We start from the raw sequence: 20,485 nt of genomic DNA, 5'->3' as shown, positions 1-20,485 counted from the left end.
AATGTGTCTGTTGAACTACTCTTGTTTTTTATGGGGTAGTCATTTTTACTTTTATAAAGGCTTTTTATATCTTTAACATTATCATTTGTCTGATGTGATGTGAAAATGTTTTCTCCAACTCAACAGACTATCACTTTAATTGGAGATTAATTTATATCAATATACGAATGCCCTTGGGTATTATCATACACAAGACAGGATGTCTAATACAACCATTATTATTTAACATCATAATAGAAGTCGTAAGTTTCCACAATGTTTTCAGAGACAGAATCAGACAACTATCTGACCGTACAACTGTTTCATAAAATGGCATGAAAGAGAAATTAAATATATAAAAATTTAATTTGAATTAAATTTGGTAAATAAGTAGTCAATCACACTGGAGACTTCATCTAAAAACCTGAAAACTATAACTGTATATTTTTTATCATTATGATTTTCCTTTCCTTTTGTGATGCTCTTCTGGAGAGTGGGATGACAGAGAAGTTCCCATTCAAGTCAAAAGTAATATTTGAAAGACTGCCAGTTAAATTGCATAAACAGGAGAGCAAATGTGGCTGGTAAGAAATTAATTCAGTTTTTCTTTTTTAGCACCTCTGCAGTAGACTCCTGTTTATTCTAGGAATAAAATCATGCTGCATAGATGACTGTAACGCACATGTATTCATAAAACTGCAAATACAATAGCTAATGTTGGTGTTATGAAGAAGTACATGAAATGTTCTGGGGCTTTAGCATCAGTACTCTTTCACAAGCTTATTATTAATTACATATAAAAGTAAGATATTGTTTCGGAAATGTATGAGCCCACAGAAAAAAGAGTGATTGTATCCATTACCCTTAATGCTTTTCTATGTTAAGTCTACAGTCCATATATGTGACTTGCCTCTTTTTATGGTTTTTGTTTTGTTTGATTTGGTTTGGTTTTGGGACCATACTCAGAAGAAGTCAGGGCTTGCTCTTGTCTCTGTGCTCAGGGAAAACTCCTGGTGATGTTGAGAGGAATATTTGTGGTGATGGGGATTGAATGTGTACCCAGCACATACACGGCAAGTGTTCTGTCCATTATACTACCTCTCCAGATTAATATGCCCCATTCTTTGAATTCTATCATTTAAATGGTAGTTTCCATTTGAAGATTAGAGTATTCTACTAGAATGGTAATATAGTTATTACACTCATGATATTTGTTGATTGAAGAAAAACTTTGCTCTAACCATGCCATTTCACCATAACTACAATTATTTAACAGAAAAAGAGTAGCATGTTATATTTATAAGTTATATTGAAAGAAAGAGTAATAAAGTAAAGGAATCTAAAACATGCTTCTATATGTACCAAGAAATTTGGCAAAGAGAAATTTTACAACAACTTAAGTGAAACTAATAAACTGAAATAGTAAATTGAGTTAAATGGAAATAACCGTATTATAATTTCCAATTAAATTAGTACCTTCTATTTTAGGGTTTAAAAACTGGAAAAATATACACCTTAAACGTTATAAATAATTATTTATAGTGTTAACCTTAGTTACTGTCACAGTCTTGCTGTTGTTCATCTATTTTCTTGAGTGGGCCCAGTAACGTCTCCAACGTGAGACTTTGTTGTTGCTGTGTTTGGCATATTGAATACGTCACGGGTAGCGTGCCAGGCTCTCCAAGAAGGGAGGAAATTCACACAAAAAAGTCAATATTACCAAATAATACAAAATTTGAATGTATGGTGATGAATACACTTCTATTTGGGGCATTGTGATAAATTGTGATAATATTGCTAATACTATCAAGAACATGATATATAAATAATGGTATAAAATGTTAATTTGAAGCTGAAGATTTCATAGCTATTTAAATTATATAAATAATATCAAAAACCATTGTTATATTTTTAAGTTTATGGGATTTTACACCATGCAGATGGGTTGTTTAAGTTTTAGAAACATACATTTAAGAAAATGATTTTAGATAAAAATGATTATAAATAAATGGTAATAAATACATTTTTATTTGGGGCATCATGATAATATTGCTAATACTATCAAGAACATGATATTTAAATAATTTTTTTAATATTTTTATTTAAATATAAAAATGTGTTATACTTATTATCAATTATAAATACATTATCCCCTTCCACATAATATTTTATTTTTGCAAGTGTTGGCACATAATTTATGAATTATCTAAAATGACTTTTTAAAATGTATGTTTCTAAAACTTAAACAACCTATCTGCATGGTGTAAAATCCCATAAACTTAAAAACATAACAATGGTTTTTGATATTACTTATATAATTTAAATGGCTATGAAATCTTCAGCTTCAAATTTACATTTTATAAAAATATAACACAAAGCAAAATTACTTAAAATTGATCGCAGTCCACAAAAATAAAACAAACTGTAAATTTCCTAAAACGAATACTAGAAAAATCTTAATACCACTAACTTAGGGCATATGGCATCAAAATATATACGGAACATAGAATAGTATAGTTTTGTCCATAGGTGTTCCTGTCAAATAGATTTTTAATTAGGTATATAATTAGGTATTTAATTAGGTATATAATTAGGTATATAATTTGTAAATGATAAGAGCATTCATTTAGGAAAACTTTACAATAACCACTCTGGAATCTTCATTAATATAAATACCACAAATGACAAAATTACAGGAAAGGAAACTAAATCATAATTTCTGGGAGGAAAAGAGACAGAATCTGTAGTTGAAGACATAATAATTTTACCAGATGAGGAAAATAACCAGACCCTAAAAGTTAAAGTTTCAATGAGTATAAAATGAAAAAATGCACGATACATTGTATTTTTAATGTAAAATGTTAAAGATAGATAGCATCCTAAAAGCAGCAATCAACAATTTTGTAATTTTTCCCTCTCAATAATTTAGCTATTCCAGTCCTAAGTATTATCCATGTTTCATTAAAAAAATTCATATAAATTTTTGTTCAAGAATGATTATTGAAGCTTTAATTTATGATATCAAACACAGATAACCCATATGTTCATATACAAGTGAATGTTTAACAAATAGTAGTTTATATCTTACTACTGAATAATAAATGAAATAACTATTGCTTTAGTCACAATAGTGCTGAAAAAATTTTGTTAAATATTAAATAATCATGCTGAGTAAAAGGCATCAGAACAAAAATTCCTTTGTTGCTTAATTTTAGTAAGAATTTTATGAGCATCAATTGCAACAGTGGATCAAAATTTCCTAATTATAGAGTTGGTGTTAGGAAAAGCAACAATTTAAATCCTAAAGTATCAGTAAAAACATTAAAAGATTACAGAAATTCACTATACTAAATTAAATGATAAATATATCATTATGTATATGTGCCAAGACATCAGTATGTGTACTTTATATCTGTGTAGTTTATTTCGTGTCATTTATTTATTATTAAAGTTTGAAAAAACATTGAAATATTTTTAAATTGAGATAACCGGTATCAGAACCGTTAATCTAAATCCATATACTGGATCTACCATTGAATATAATAATAATTCACATAAAGTTTAGATGTGCATTTTTACATCCTCTGCATAAATAAAGAGAAAATATTTGGAATTTTTAGTTACCATAGGCAAATTTGTAATGTGACTTATTTAAAATATTTAAATGTAAATCTAATTATGTTTATAAACATTGTTAATTTAAAAAAAAGTTAAAGTCTACTTTTCAAAACTTGGAATATAACCAACAAAAAAGAATTCATTTGTAAATGCCAGCGGCACAAATGAAATATTAGTGAATGCTGAGGTTGAATGCACACAAATTGAGCTACCTCATGCATGATATATTTCTTTATACTTATAGTCTAGCCATTTCTCTGATATACTTAGATGGTATAAAGGCAAAAATCTTCCAGCTATTTAACTTTAAAGTGAACCTAAAAGATACATGAATACTGCTAATAAAAAAAGGCAATTTTAAACATTTATTCAGAGTTATATATAACTTTCAAGGTATATTATTCACAAGTGATTTCTGGTTTACTGAGAGAACATATATATATATTCTTATATGAGGTGTCATAAACATTGATTTAAAATATTGGCTACCTGGATGAAACAATGGATACCTAAGGAGTCAATGATTTTTTTAGCAGGAAACCATGATAAAATAGTATTAAATAGTAAGGAAATATTAATAACCACTCTGACAAGAGTAGAAATTCAGAACTGATGACCCAATTATCTAGAGAGTAATGAATCATTAGGAAACAGCTCTTGTCACAGTGTCTTGATATGCCTTCATTATAATTGTTTTGATTCTGATTCAGAAAGAATAACGCCAATAATAAAAAGAAGTAAGGATAGAAAAACAGAAAAGCAATCAGGCTCGGTTAGATCCCTGATGCCCCATAAAGTCCCCTGTATCACCATGGGGTTCATTTCAGACTACAAGACTAGGAGAAAGCTCTGAACACAAGTGGGCATTGTCCAAACACAAACAACAAGGAAGGAAGGGAGGAAGGGAGGGAAAGAAAGGAAAATTTTCATGTCTGTATTTCTTCTGTTTCAGTGAAGAAAAATATTTGGTTTTGCTTTTGTGTTTTGTTTCTTCTTGTTTTCAGGCTGCACCTGGTCATGCTCTGGACTTATTCCTGCATCTCTTCTCAGCATCACACCTGGTTGGGCTCTGCCCCTGGGATTAATTACATGGGATGCTGAGGATAAAACAGATTCTGTCACATGAAGGCAGGAACCCTAGCTGCTGTACTATCGATCTGTCCAAAAAACAATTATTTTTATTCAAATAACAATAACAAAACAAAATTTTAAAAATTGCAATTTTATTTAATCATTAATGTCCAAGACTGAAGTTGATATTTATCTAGTGCAGTAATCAATCTAAACCAATTTTCTTTTTCTATTGTATCTATATGTACTGTCCTCAGGTTATTCATGATTTTATGTGAAATATTAAATTTGGGGACTGGAGTGATAGCACAGCGGGTAGGGCATTTGCCTTGCACACGTCCGACCTGGGTTCAATTCCCAGTATCCCATATGATCCCCCGAGCACTGCCAGGAGTAATTCCTGAGTGCACAGGCAGGAGTAACCCCTGTGCATTGCCAGGATTGAACCAAAAAGCAAAAAAGAAAAAAAAAATTAAAATGTTGACATTCACTGTCCTCCCGTTGTTCATCGACTTGCTTGAGCAGGCTCAGTAACATCTTTATTTTGAGATTTGTTGTTACTGTTTTTGCCATATCAAATACTTCACAGGTAGCTTGCCAGGCTTTGTCGTGGGGGCAAGATACTCTCGGTAGCTTGCTGGGCTCTCCGAGAGGGGTGGAGGAATCAACTTGGGTCAGCCTTGTTGGCTGCGTTCAAGGCAAACGTCCTACCACTGTGCTATCGCTCCAGCCCCAAATGTTGATATCAGGGAGATAATACAGATGATAGGGTGCTTACACTGCACATAGTCAACCTGGATATGATTATCCACAGTCTATATAGACCCTTGAATCCACAAGGATTTATCCCTGTGTGCAGAGCCAGGAGAATGTATTAAACAGAACAGGATATTGCCCCAACTCTACCATGCCACCTCAAATAAAAATAAATTAATTCATAGTACTAGATCTATGAAAGTTGTATTTTATTAAATATATACATAAATGTAATGAATTTTTACTAAAAGTAAATAAATAAATACTATATACAATATGTTCTTTCTATTAATTAGCCAGAAAGCTCAGTGATTTTAGATATAATAGGATGTTAGAATACCACAGGGGAAAACGTATTCACATACGTGTAATTTTCTGGACCCTTCTGTCAAGGTGTTTTCATTTCTGTATTTGGCAATAAAATTGGATTAACTGCCCATTTCAAAATAATTTGCAGACAAAATGAAATAATTTATACTAAGATGAATGTAATACATGTATAATTAAGCATGCATAAAATATATAAATTGACAAAGCTGCACACAGTTTTCAAAACTATACCATTAAAATGTACTCTAAATCATACACATTCATAAGAAAGTATACTATATAATTGATGCATATAATACTTTAGATCATAATTAGTAAAATTTTGATAAAGATTTTGATAAAGTAATTATTCTATACAGTGTTAAGTCATTATCTTTGTTTCTTTCCAAAAAAAAAATCATGCAAAGGAATTGAAGAAAATTCTAAAATTAATAATGATATAACTGAATGTTCACAGTTTTGTGTTTTGCTAAACTCCTTTACATGTTCATAAAACTAATTTATTTTGACTAGAATGATATTTCAACGGTTGAAATGCATGGTTTTGGAAGGAATCCTAGGGTTGGTACCAGTGCACAGGGGCTGCTAAAAACCACAGGGAGTCACCACTGAGCTCTAACTTGGAGATATCAACAAGTACCACCAAATATGGCCCCCAAACCAAAAAAAATTTTTCTAATATTTAAACATTATTTTTTAAATTTTCCTATTAATGAGTGAAATCAAGATACACTAGCTAAGTAACTTGGCAATAATTTTACTAATAATAGGGTATCCCAAAAGATAATCAAAATGCTTACAGAGGAGTAAGAGATGGATAGATATATTCAAAAACAGAAGCCTAAATATTTTAACTTTAGAGTGAAAGTTAAATAATCCTAAGAAAATGTAGCCAAACATCCATTTAATTTAGAAGACTATACAAAAAGAATATCCAAATAAGAAGAGAATGAAAGAAAAATAGAAGATGAATAATAATAAAATAAAGTCATTCTGCTTTTTTTAAGAAACCAAAGTTTATTGTTATATGAGACCTGAGAAATTTTCTTCCCTTGGAAAGCTAAAAAATAAACATGAGTTGCAATGCAACAGAGATAGGCTTCTTATGAAATTCCTAGTAATTACACACAAGAAGAAAAACAGTCGCTCAATAATAACAAAAAAAATGTGCACAAAATATCCATATATTTTGATTATCTATTTGATCAAATTATCTTCTCAAATAATTTTTAATTTTATATGTGCATGTGTACACATAAATATGATACTTATTAAAATAATGGGTGACAGGGCTATGATAGCAGTTTTTAGTTAGTCAATTTTATTTATTTTCTGTTATTTTTAATTTTACTTTATAAGTATATAAGATATTTCAATATCCTATAAAGCTGACATGTAAAGCTAATACGTAAATTAATGGATACAATTTATATGTAAAACCAATTTTTAAAAGCTCAGTCTTTTCAAGTAAGAACAGAACTTTTTTCATTTGTAAAAGCCCTCAGTATAAAACTAATATTCTGCTAATGTGTTTGCATAATTCATGCCACTTGAATTAAACCAGTAATAAAAATGAAACAATAATTCACTTTTAATTGCAATAAGAAATTCTGAAGGAGTTTAGAATATTCAATCCAAGCTGCATATATTGATGTGTATCATTTAATATAAAAGCAGCACATTAAATATTTCATCTCTTGGGTGTTTGTGTGTGTGTGTGTGTGTGTGTGTGTTTATTACATTCAAATGTTTGGCAGTAAGCAGAAACTACCTTAACATTCCTGAGCATTTTCTAGGACTTTAATTCATTAGTAATAGCACACAAACCTTTTTTTTTTCTTTAGAAAAGAATTTAACTCCAGTATGATTAAAGATTTGCATGTTGGCAGTTTAATTTTCTACCCCTCTTCTTAATACCAGTATTAGATGGACAAGTCCTTTATTTAAAACTTGTCCTTATCAGCTCTCTACAGGACATGACACTTTGCGAGCAACCTTGCAATCCCATCTCTCCTATCTGTTAAAACTCTATTTCCTTACACATCAGTGGATACAGTATATTTGCAACATGTCAGGAGAGTTGGGACTATGTAAAAGATAAACAAAAAACAAAGAAAGAAAGAAAGAAAGAAAGAAAGAAAGAAAGAAAGAAAGAAAGAAAGAAAGATTCTATCAGCGTTCCTGAAGGCAACTTTAAAACATAGTGAGTTCCAGAGTATTATTTTCAACTATATACTTATATTAAATTTTCTCTTTAAATGTTATGTTGTGATGATCAGTTTCAGTGTTGAGCTGAAATATATATCCAGACACAAAATCATTAAAGAAACCTTTAAATCTGAAGTTTACTGTTCTATAATAAAAAAAAAATCTATAGTCTGCTTATATAAAGAATATATTACACAAAAATTGTGAACTAGGGTAATTATTTTAAGTCCCAAATTATAAATACCATAAAGCCAGAATATATGTAATTCAGAATATTGCTTTTCAATACTAAGTATAGGGTAAATACTTAGGAGGTGTGCAGTAGAAACTTGAGAGGCATTTATTACATTTAAGAAATTCCATTCCTAAGTCATCAATCTCAATAAAAAGTGAAAATAACTTTCAAATTATGTTCAGATATTTTATTCTAGTAATAGTTGGAAAATATTGCTAGTTATTTTGACAGGTAACTTGACTGCATCAAGAACATAAGCTCTTAACACATAGTGGGTCAATAAAGTTCTTATCTCCTAAGAATATTTTTTGTTGTTGTTTGTGTTTTGTTTTTGGCATTTGAACTCTTTTAAGTGGTACTCAGGAAACCTAGTAGTTACTTCCAGAATTTATCAATCAACTTACTTGGTGGTTCAATGCTTGGGCTTGAGACTATCAGAGACACCAAGGAAATGTTAGAAGTTACAAGATACAGCCCTGGCAGTGTTCAGAGAACTAATGGGCTACAGTCAGTGATGTTTTAGTGTAGGCAATATGGTACCTGGGATTAAACTGGGTTCAATGAACAAAAAGTGCTCAAATATTGTGAATTGGATTATAATTTGATTTTGAAGAACTAGTATACAAGCTTGCAATTACGTATTTCTTGGATTACAATCAAATATTCAAATTCAAAAAATCTTAGAATACTTGTGAAAGGGATCTATTTCATAAAACAAACTTTATACAGACATCTATTGGCTTTTGATAAACGGGCAAAATTACATTCAAATTTCTTGGTGAAAATCTATTAATAAAATTTAATAAAAAGTTTTGGGAGGAGAGATATTGAAACTACTTAAAAAGCTTATTAAGAATTTAGAAAAACAATGTGAACTTTATATTAGATATATGCCCAATTATTTCTAACACCAGTGTTAAAATTCATTTCTTTTCTATTTTTAAGCTATCATAATATGTGAAAAATTGACCCTATGCTGACTTCCCTTTAGATTAAGGAGCGTTCATTTTATACTGCAATAAAACATCATTATTATATATAGCTCAAAATTATTATTATTTTATCTTTTACACTGACGTGACACTTAAAAATTTTGTCAAAACTAATTGTTATCGCTTTTCTTTATTCTATCTTATGTATTACCAATATTAGACTAAATATATAAATTTAAAAGATCATATGCCTTCTATTAGTCACCACTGAAATGATCCTCTGTTATTTAGTCCAATCTTCCTATTAAATATATATGTATATATATTATAGTTGGAGCCTATAATATATAATTATATGTATATGTATATGAGCCCGGCAAGCTACCGAGAGTATTCGATATGCCAGACACAGTAACAACAAATTCTCCAATGGAGACGTTACTGGGCCCGCTCGAGCAAATCGACGATCAACGGGAGGGCCTTTACCTTTACCTTTTACATATATCACTTAATCACTTATAAATATATTTTTACTGTGAATGTATTTACAGTAAATAAGTTTCAGTAAATATATAAACATATTTCTCAGGCCCCAAACCCAATACTTCTCATTCTAATTCGCTGGAGTTGTAGGACAGAGAAATGGATAGAGGTGCATCTCATAACCTGACATTTACAAATTTTACCAAATAAAGTGATTTAAAGTAAATTCATATCTCCTAATGTAGCTTTAAATAACTATAATAATCGAAGCTTATCTCAGTCAAAAATTTCATTGTATTGGATGGAAGAGAGGAGAGGTGACACTGGGTCTGGTGCTGCTGCGAAAACAATTTTTAAAAATTTTAAATTTGGGGGTTGGAGCAATAGCACAGTGGGTAGGGCATTTGCCTTGCACGCGGCCAACCAGGGTTGAATTCCCAGCATTCCATATGGTCCCCTGAGCACTGCCAGCAGTGAATTCCTAAGTGCAGAGCCAGGAGTAATCCCTGTGTATCACCAGGTGCTAAAGTCCAACCCTGATTTAATCCCCAGTACCACATATGGCAGTCTCCTGCCTCCGTGCCTGGCTGTCCTCGCCTGGGCCCCTTGGAGGGGAGCGGGTCGAGTTTTTCTCCCCGCCCCAACCAGGGCTCAGGCAGCTGATGACCTCCAGAACCAGCCTCCACCATGCTGAGACCACTCTCTGTACACATGAAGGTACATCTTATCATCTCATTCCTACTTTAGACAAACTGGCAGGCTACCGAATGTAACCTGCCCACACAGCAGAGTCTGGCAAACTCTCGGTGGCGTACCCAATATGCCAAATACCAGTAACAATGAAGGGTCTCATTCTCCTAACTCTGAAAGAGCCTTGAATATGGCACTTTCTAAAAAAAATCTCAGGGCTAGGATGAAGAGACCTTACTGCGGCCTGCTCGAGGCAATCGACGAATCACCAGGTGTGACCCGAAAAGCCAAAATAAATAAATAAATAAATAAATAAATATCATTCTATTCTACTCTATCCATTTATTGTTCCTTAATCTCCCAATTAATTGATTTAGCTAAATGCAGATCTTTTAAATTTATCTTTTAGATTTCTGATAAGCTTAACTACTCAATTTACTTTGAAATATTTATTGATCTATTTTGAGTACATTACCTATACAGCCAATAGGTAACTTGAGTTCTTTACATTATTGAGTATCATTAGTTTTTTCCAAAGCCTCTCTAACCTCAAAATTTAAGAAAATACTCCCAAATAGCTGATCCTCTGCAATGCATTTTATTTAATTTTCTATGAGAAAAAGTATGAGAGATCATTAGAAAACTAATTAATAATTAACTAGATGCATATACAAATATTCCTTAATCTCTCTTTTCTATGTCACTGCTTACTGATATTGTCATACTTTATGGTATAGGTAACAAAAGAGAAGATATATACTTTATGTTATGCTATAAAAATAATTCCACCAAACCTTCCATGCAAGTTATTTTATACTATCATCTAGCACATTTTTTAAACTTCCCATATAATTGTTACGGATATTGGAACAGAACCAAAGGGACAAAGACAGCTGAAGGTCAGTTTTGAATTTCTCCGGACAGTATAAAGCAGTGCCAATCCAGGTCACTGCATTCAGCAGAGAGATTTAAAACATGTTTCACAATTGTGATGCACTTTAAGGAGTCTCTTTTGACTTAGCTTTGTGCTTGAAGAATGTAAGGCTGCCTGACCATACAGGGTGGCAGTTAAGTGTTGGATCAATGCTTTTCTGTTGCTTAAAAGATACCTAAAATGTATGTTTCTTGATTCCACCCTTTCAAGAAGACAATGATGTAATTATATTTGCTATCTCTTGCTGAGTGGCCAATGGCCCTTTCTATTACCATTTTGGATTGTATACAAACTGAAAATTACCAAGATGGTCTTCATCTTTCTCCTGGTGTTATAACATTTAGACTATCTTCTTTCAGAGACTAGTTCCTTGACCTCCTTTTAAAAAATAGCACTTACTTAGAAAATCTGTGGTTCTAAATTATTTACTTGCCTCTTTGGGAGGCTAATAATTTATAAAGTCCCTTACCTATTTTATAAACGAGTTATTTTCAACTATCTGGAACCCATTTCCTTTAAAAGCCAACATGGGAAGACACAGCAGGGCATAGTGGGATCGTTTTCCCACAAAAGGGACAGACCAGGGGTGAGAAGGGGAGACTTTTGTCAACGTTCCCTGAGTAGGTCTATTAAAATAAATGTGACTTTGACAAAGAAATCTAAGGACTGTTTCAGGCCTATGAGCCTGATAGGATTTATTACTGTTATTTAAATAATGTAAATTTCTTTAATTTAACAATGCCGAAGAACCTAAAAGCTAAGACTTGCTTGTCTTTTATCCTATTTCTTTGTCTGTAAGGGAACTGAAAAAACCCTCAGTTCTCCCACTTTTTCTGCCTGAGAAAAATGTATCTGGGAGGCAACCCTGAAGATGAAATTTCATGAATGAACATGTCCTCCTATTAAAGAAATAAATTTTTTCCAACTTTAGAGTTGGTGCCGGTGTTCTTGAATAAGAACTACCTCTATTTGATGACTGGCAACTTACTGTCCACTGAATATTGCCAGGAGTAACCCTGGATGTCCCTGTGCCTCTCTGAATGCAGTGCCATCCACCTCAGCGCACTCCTGTGGTTCCCTTTATCAGAGAATCCCTGATAAAGCAGAACCTGAGAGTCACCACATCTTCGCTTGTCACATTGAACAGCAAATGAGAGGGCCCAGGGGATCCCTAACTATCCCTTGGGAGGATTTTGCAAATATTTTTTTAAATACTATTTTGCTGTTGTTGTTTGTGGGCTTTCTTCTTTCATTTGGTTTCGTTTGGGGCCACATCTGGTGGTTGGAAGTGGGCTTGAGGGGCTATTTACAACTGAGTGCTTGGTTTGTCTTTTTCTGTTGGTGAAACCAGACCAAGTGGTGCTGGGGATAGAGCACTGACCTCCTTCAAGGAAAGAATGGGCTCAGCCCTTTGAGCTACTGCTGTAGCTTCAAACTCATCAGTTTACCGTCAAAGATGAAATCACCCCTTCTTCTTATTTTAATTCCACCATCTAATCTTAATGCCCCAGGCTTCTTAAGTTTGCACTATTTCACCTTCGAATTTATAACTATAAACATTCTCCACCGGTATGTTATTAATTGATTTTTTTTTTTTTGCCAGTCAGTATGTTTTGGTTGTTTATACAACCCAAGAAGAAACCAGGTATTTCTGTGTGGAGATTTCCCTGTGTCCCATTTGAGGGGAGGAGCCTAATTTGAATAGGCACCTTTCTCCAGTGTGTGCTCACATAGTTAGGAGAAAGCTAACTTTTCCATGAAGGGATGTGAATTAGCATACATATAGAGTCTGTGTTCTTTCTCTCACCTAACGTAAAAATCACCTCCCCCAGCCCCTGCTATGCCACATATTTGTTTCAACAAAAGTAAATAAATATGAGATTATGGTCTTTCATCTATTGCAATAACTTGCTTATCTGCTAACACATTTAACGCCATTCAATACAACATTTTCTGCCTTAAAATCATATTAAAGTTTACTGGAAAATAGATTTTTTTCATCACAGTCCTGCTGTTTTAGTGGTAAATCATGCACACATTTTCTACTTTCAAAGAGGATTTGTTATAAGTTATCAGTGTCATCAAAATCCTTTCTGTGATAAAACAAAATTCTCAGTGGGTAGTTCAAATATTCCATAGTATTCTAGTTATAGTGGCACTATCTCTGATTTTTTTTCTAACTACACATACTGCAAAAGTTGAGCTCCTTAAATTAGGCTTCTGTTACTGTAATAATCAGTCAGTAGCCTCTGGGTATTCCATAATTTAGTACCTTGAGCAGAAGTTCAGACAATATGTATCAAGCACCTTTTAAAAGGATAGTATATCAATGCATGTTAGGTGTCTTAGCTTCTACCACAAGATTCAATTATGTTTCCAATTCTGTTTACTTTTGAACAGGGTTTGAAATGTTTTTAGTAAATGGGAGGCTTCCAGTGCTCTAAGCAGCACATATATTACTTAAAAGTCCCTCTTAATGGTTGACTAATGTTAAATGCCTTTCTCTCTTTTATCCAGTGAAGGGAAAGTAGTGTTTTATTAATTCACCCTCCAGAATTATAGATAATACTCATACATTGATCAACTTCTGATTGCTAATTAGCTTAATTATTTATATATACTAACATAGTAGAGTAAAAAGTTTAATAGACAATTGATTAAAGAAAAAATTATTTGAAGCCATCATTTTCAAAAAAAGATAATTAGAATCTATTTCCATTACTGATTATGGAATGTATATAAATTTTTACTTGATAATTACTAACATCTCTGATGATCTCCCAAGCTCATTCTAGCAACACTTTTAGTCTTTTAAATACAAGTTTTAAATCCATCTGGGAGAAAGTGGTGCATTGGAATATACATATATACATTTGTAACTACAATGCTAAATTAAAAAGTCTGATGATGTTTTCTCCTTAGTCTTCCAACTGAAAAAAAATTAAGATATATTTGTTCTATTTTATTGTTGTGGAAACCATACTTTGTGTTGTGGTAGAGGAAATTTTTGGGAAGCAACTTGTGAGTCGAACTGTATATATAAAAAACATGATCACGACCATTTAAACCAGCCATGTTAAATTTTTCAAACTTCAAGTCCTGCCTTCAAAACTACCGAAATTTAAAAGACATCAGAGAAGCTATGGTTAGTTTAATGTACCTGTATATGCAAATTGAACAAGGTCCCAGAGAGCATTGGGGTCTATGCCTTCCATCTTGATCTCTTCTTGCTTGGCCTCACAAACATCACTTGTAAACATGGCAGCGAAATAGTCAGACACTGAGCTGAGAACAAGCCTGAAAAAGTCACAGGAGCTGACTTAGACCATGGGCGTAAATCATATAAATGCTGTTAACAAGAATGCAGTGCAGAAAAATGTTCCTTTCTTTATGGCTATATATTTATCATTTATATATTATCTTATAAAACAAACTTTAAACAACAAATTTAAGAGTTTATGCAGCAGGCTCTGATCACAGAGAATTGTACTACTTATTTTCATTCACATTTTGGATTCCTATAAATTTGGTTAGGGATCTAATTTTGTAAATCTTTATAAATTTAGCAACTTTTGACCTATCATAAATCTGAATTTCCCTAATGAATTATTATTTCTGACATCACAGTCAAGTCCTAAATGTTTATTGCATGTCACTTTATATTAGCATATTTGCTTATTTGACTGATAATACAGTAATCCAATTATAGGACTTTTGAATATTATAGATCTAAATAACCTTTAAGTATTTCATGAAAAATATAAAAATTTCATAAAATGATATAGTACTTTCAATTCCTTTTACTATATAGAACAACTTTCTGAAAGAAATAATTCTTCCTTAATTTATTTTCTTATGTTGCTTAAATTTTGTATATTCTTAGTTAAGTTGCACAAAAAGTATGACCCCTTACAAAAATGTTCTGAATGATCTAAAGACTGCACGAGAGATCTATCAAATTAATAGTCTATTATCAAACAAATTTATATTATACCATGAGCCTTACAACAGCATAATTATAATACTCACTTATTTGTTAATCTTTTAAAGAAGGAAATGCATGTTAGTGTAAAAAATAAAAATGTGGCTATCTCTAAAGAAGTATATGCGCTGTTTATATCTGTAAGCTAAACAACTTCATGCAGTTTTTATCCACTTTTTAAGAACATCGTGAGGGAAGTAGAGTAACAAAGGGTAATACAAAGGAATCTTCTCTGAAAGTTTTTATTTTCTTAAAATCAGAAGAAATATTTTTTTCATATTTTGTAAGATTAAGTTTTATTTCTATATAAGTGAAGAGTACTGTAAATCAAACCAACAGTGACATATCTTGCTTTGACTGAAAAATATTTTTGAATAGATACTTTATAAATCTAATAAGTTTCATGTAAAATTCATAATTGTATTTATTATTATAATTAATACCTAAGTTGAACTATATTAAAATATTAAGTTATCAGTTTGCTGTACATTTAAATTGGGCAAATAACACTGACATATATATCAGTGCCTTACACTCTGTAGAAATGAATTTGACAACTGTACCTTTAACTATTTATTATATGCCATCTAGAGAAATGAATGACATATTGTCAATTTTATCAACCGATATGAAAATAAACTCTCACAAATCAGATACACATATATTTCCAGAGCATATAATCTATATTAATAAAAGTTAAATAACTGGTTTACTTTTAAACATACAAAGGCGTTATTTATAGTACTTAAACACACTTCATGGAAAATATATGATATATAATATTAAATATAAATTACAACAAATATTTTTAACTATAACATAGCAAATATATGTCCCTGACTCAGTTAGAAAAATAAGTAAAAGTTAATTCTACACTTAGATATAAGGATACATAAAATCTGCATTAGATTTCAGAACAAGAATATAATTATAACTGAAAATAATATTTTTATTCATTAATGCAGGGGAAAATAAGTGCATAAATAAGGAAATATAAGCAGTTATTCTGGAAAATCTTTTATTAAGGTCACTACAAATTTATTCCTTCCAATCCTACTAAACTTTTTAAAGTCCCACTCCAATTTATTGCAGTGTTCGACATTGTTGACCTCACACTCGTTTTTTAAATCCCCTTTATAGCTAAGGCATTACAGACATTCTTATCTCACTTGCCTCTAATTCAGTGAGTTTCTTCCTGCTCTGATTCCTTGACCCTTCGTTGTCGGTTTTTTTTCCTCAGGCCTCTAATTTTTGCCTTAAAACTCAGTTTTTCAGATTTATCCTTGAGTATGACCTTTATTATCACAGTTAGGGTGTATTTCTATCTAGCTACATCCTGAATGCCTACTAAAACTGCTCACTAGATAGTCTATTAGCATTTCCATATACCTTAAATTAAGCTCAAAGTGTTCATTATGAGGTCACGTTTTATTTTTACTTCTTAGTTCATAATTGATATAACACCAAACACTTAAATTTCACGTTGTATTTTAGAAAGTTATCATTTATGTTTTCAACGTAGTTCCTATATATAATAAGAGATAAATTTGACTATTTTCTTTTGCATTTAACTTCGCCATTGCCTTGCCCAAATTCAGATATAAGGTATAATTAGTTCTCCAAATTGGTGACAAATTAACATTAAACACTCCCAGCCATCATATCTATATAGATTCTCATTTCACTCCAGGAGTCACTTCACTCTTGGGAATTTTTGAGCTCCTGCTCCTCTTAATCTATTTCTCTATAATCTCCAAATTAGCTTCAACCTTCAACCTGGGTGGATCCAATAACAGTGAACTAAAATATAACAGTTACCTCCTTTTCTTGGGATATGGTTAAAAAAAACTTTCTATTGAGTTTCTTAGGAATTAAAGAAGCAAAATACTGAATGAAATTGTGTCTTGAATTGTTCCTTTCTCTTCCATGTGCTACCTTTCTCTTCTGAGGACACTTAAAATGAACCATGGAATTGAACTTCCAGTTCCCAAATCTGCTTTTGGGAATCTGTCTTTTTTTGTTTGTTTGTTTGTTTGCTTGCTTACTTGCTTTTTGGATCACACCCAATGATGCTTAGGAGTTACTCTTGGTTCTGCATTCAGGAATTACTGCTGGCAATGCTTGGGGGTATATGGGATGCTGAAAATGGAACCCAGGTCAGCTGCTTTCAAGACAAATGTCCTACCCTTTGTACTACCGCTCCAGCCCCTAGGACTCTGTCTTATGACACATTCCTTCTGACTATTTTTCTATTCATATTTTTCTCTCTGTTGATACAGTCATTATTCTACACTTGATTAGCTGAACTTACACCCTAGATCATTAATCAGTTTTTGCTATATCTATATTTTGTACTTTTTCTAAAGCTGTAACATGTTTAGTTCTACCTTTGTTTTAATTATGCTCAGCAGTCTATTGCAGTTATTAGTGCGGTATGTCTGAAGCAGTTTATAAGTCATGTTACCACAATTAAAAAAAAAAAACAGTTCTTTGAGAAGTGGGTCTAGTCAGGAGCTGGAGTTCATGGAAGGTTCCTAGAATCTTAGCTCTCAGAGGTTGTTTGGTTGCCTATAGTCACTGGAGCCTTCTGGGTTGCTGGAGCCAAAAATCAGGATGTACTTGAAGGCTGAATTAATGGAAACCTTGTTGCTATAGATACTGCCTGAAATTTGTTGAAAATAATCTGAAAGTATGGAAGCTGGCAAGAGCTGGGATATTACTTTTTTCTGAAACAATTAGAGAGCCATAATAATTTACTAGGCTCAATGATTTAGGTTTAGGATTAGGATTTAGTATGGAAAAGTCAGTTATTATTCTATCATCAAATTAAAAAATGTATATTACAGTGCTACAGTGATATGTTACATTACACATATGAACAATACCAATTTCCTACGTGTGAATCTTAATATATGGTACTTAAAAAAGCAATTTGCATTTTACCTTCATAATCTTACTTATGAAGGAAGGTAATCTTACTGTGTTTTGTAATTTGAGAATTAATAAATGCATTGCTTAATAGCCAATTTTAGTCTCAACATCTTGCATGATACTAATGTTAAGTATGTACTTGCAATAGTTAAATTCATTATCAAAAGTGGATGAAAATAAAAACACATGACATATTTTGTAGCTCTCAGTATTTGGTTTCTATAGTGAGATATCTTTATTCCTATGAGGTAGCATTTTATACTTCACTTTGATCATTAATTGGTCATCAATTTACTTATTGCTTAATTAAAGGTTTAAAGAATATATAAACATAGTGTATATATGTGTATATGTGTCCTAGTCTCTCTCATCATATACAATATATGTATATGTTATATATAATATATGTATATATTACATATGTATATATATATAATTTTTTCTCTTATCCTACACTGAAAATCTTACTACCTTTACCTAGGAGTCAGCCTTGCAGACATTATAGTCCACATTCTTCTATAGTGTTTTTCTGTGCACAGAATTACAAATAACACTATTCCCAACATTTAAGATGCTAACTATTTTAGATTTTCCTTTTTGTTTTGTCAGATACATAGTTTCAATAATGGATAAAAGAGGAAAACATCTCATAGTCTTAATATTTCATTTTATACATGTGCATTACAAAATAATACATTGTCTGATAATTAATATTGATTTGAAGCCTATTTTTTAGCATCTAGTATATATCACTAATTACAAATTAATGTACCAAGCAAATAATTCACTATATCTGGCATTACATGTTTTACATTAAAATTTTTGTTCACTTGTTGATCAATTATTCTCAGAAATTTGTGAAAAATAAAAGTCTATTTTAGGATTCATCTGAGAATCTAGAACAGAGATAAATAGATTTAATTATTTTTATTTCAATATATTAATGTTCTTTTTATGTAATTATATTATAAAAACATACATATTTAACATAGTATAAGGTAATAAGATATAAAAATTTTACTAAACATAATTGTCAATCATAAATATATAACTTAGAACTTTTTAGCTATAAAATATTTTGTGAATTGTGAATATAAGTATGTTTTACCTTAAATAGAATAGTGGGATAATAATAGAGACAAATAAATATATAAATATAAAATCTTTGAATTTTGTAAATAAAAAAAACTATTCAAGATAACCTGCTTTTAAATAGAGAGAAAAGCAATATATTCCAGACTTTTATTGTGCTAAATTTAAATTGATTGCCACCAAGTCTGATTGTAATTTACATAACATGAAATATCTATCAGCCCTAGTTATTAGAGGTTTAGTTTTGTACTAGATAGATATGTGTGCTTTATTTCTGCAAAATATAATTTAAAATGTTTTTTTTTTCATTAATGAACTAAAAAGCTAGACTAAGCAGTATGAAATCTGTTTAGAAGTGTAGATTGTCAATTTTATTATTAGAATTTTCTTCAATTTACCAACAATACTATCATTTCTAAAGATATCCATAAATATCTCCAATAAAAAGTGTTACTCTACCTATGTGCAGGTATCTTTCGGTTTCCAACAATCAAAATGACATCACAGAGTTGCTGCTGTTTCAAGTAACTTTCCATTTTTCTGAAGGTTTGCTCAGCATGATGAACAGCTTGATAGAATTCTTCAGAGCTGCTGGAGTCCATGTCACTTTGAGATGTCAGGGAATGGCTTGTCGCTGAGAGTCTGCAGATCACACACACACACACACACACACACACAACACACACACACACACACAAAGATAGTATTTAGCTAGTGCTACCAATTATCTAGAACCATGGAGATGTTTAGACTGCTAGGGAAAAAATAAAAATCAATGCATATTTTCTAACTTTGATCATTACTAATGTGTCATGAAATCTATCTTGGGTTAAATGATTTACTCTAGAAAGTAATAAATAAATTGCCAGTTATAATTTTTCTCAAAAGACATATTTAGATTATATTTATTTATCAGGGCATTGAATTATTGAACCTGAATATTATAAAAATTACCAACTTACTAATTATATTTTTATTAAATTTTGATACAATGCATATAAGATTGAAAAATCTACTTACACTGTTATGTTATCATTGTTCTAAAGATAATACAACTTTATAGAAGTTAAATTTTTTATGAAAATATATGAACATTGTTTTGTAAAATGATTGACAACTAATTTGGCATTAAATTATTTCCTATTCTGCATCCTCTATGACTGTCCTCCCGTTGTTAATTGATTTACTCGAGCAGGCCCAGTAACGTCTCCATTGTGAGACTTGTTGTTACTGTGTGTGGTATA

The 20,485-nt window shown here is 31.3% G+C and overlaps 1 protein-coding gene across 1 annotated transcript in view; it reads right to left on the bottom strand.

Moving 5' to 3' along the window:
* Positions 1-20,485, bottom strand: part of KLHL1 (kelch like family member 1) — a 321,085-nt gene that overhangs the window by 180,100 nt on the left and 120,500 nt on the right. Inside the window, exons 2-3 of the mRNA XM_056109709.1 lie at positions 19,701-19,883; positions 14,397-14,533 (exon numbers count right to left, since the gene is read on the bottom strand). Coding sequence (XP_055965684.1) covers positions 14,397-14,533; positions 19,701-19,883 — 320 coding nt within the window. The remainder of the gene's footprint in view (positions 1-14,396; positions 14,534-19,700; positions 19,884-20,485) is intronic.

Source organism: Sorex fumeus, unplaced genomic scaffold, assembly GCF_029834395.1.
Source record: "Sorex fumeus unplaced genomic scaffold, SorFum_2.1 ptg000008l, whole genome shotgun sequence".
Taxonomy (NCBI): Eukaryota; Metazoa; Chordata; class Mammalia; order Eulipotyphla; family Soricidae; genus Sorex; species Sorex fumeus.
The sequence above is the reverse complement of the archived record's forward strand: the minus strand, read 5'-3'. Positions and strand labels throughout refer to the sequence as shown.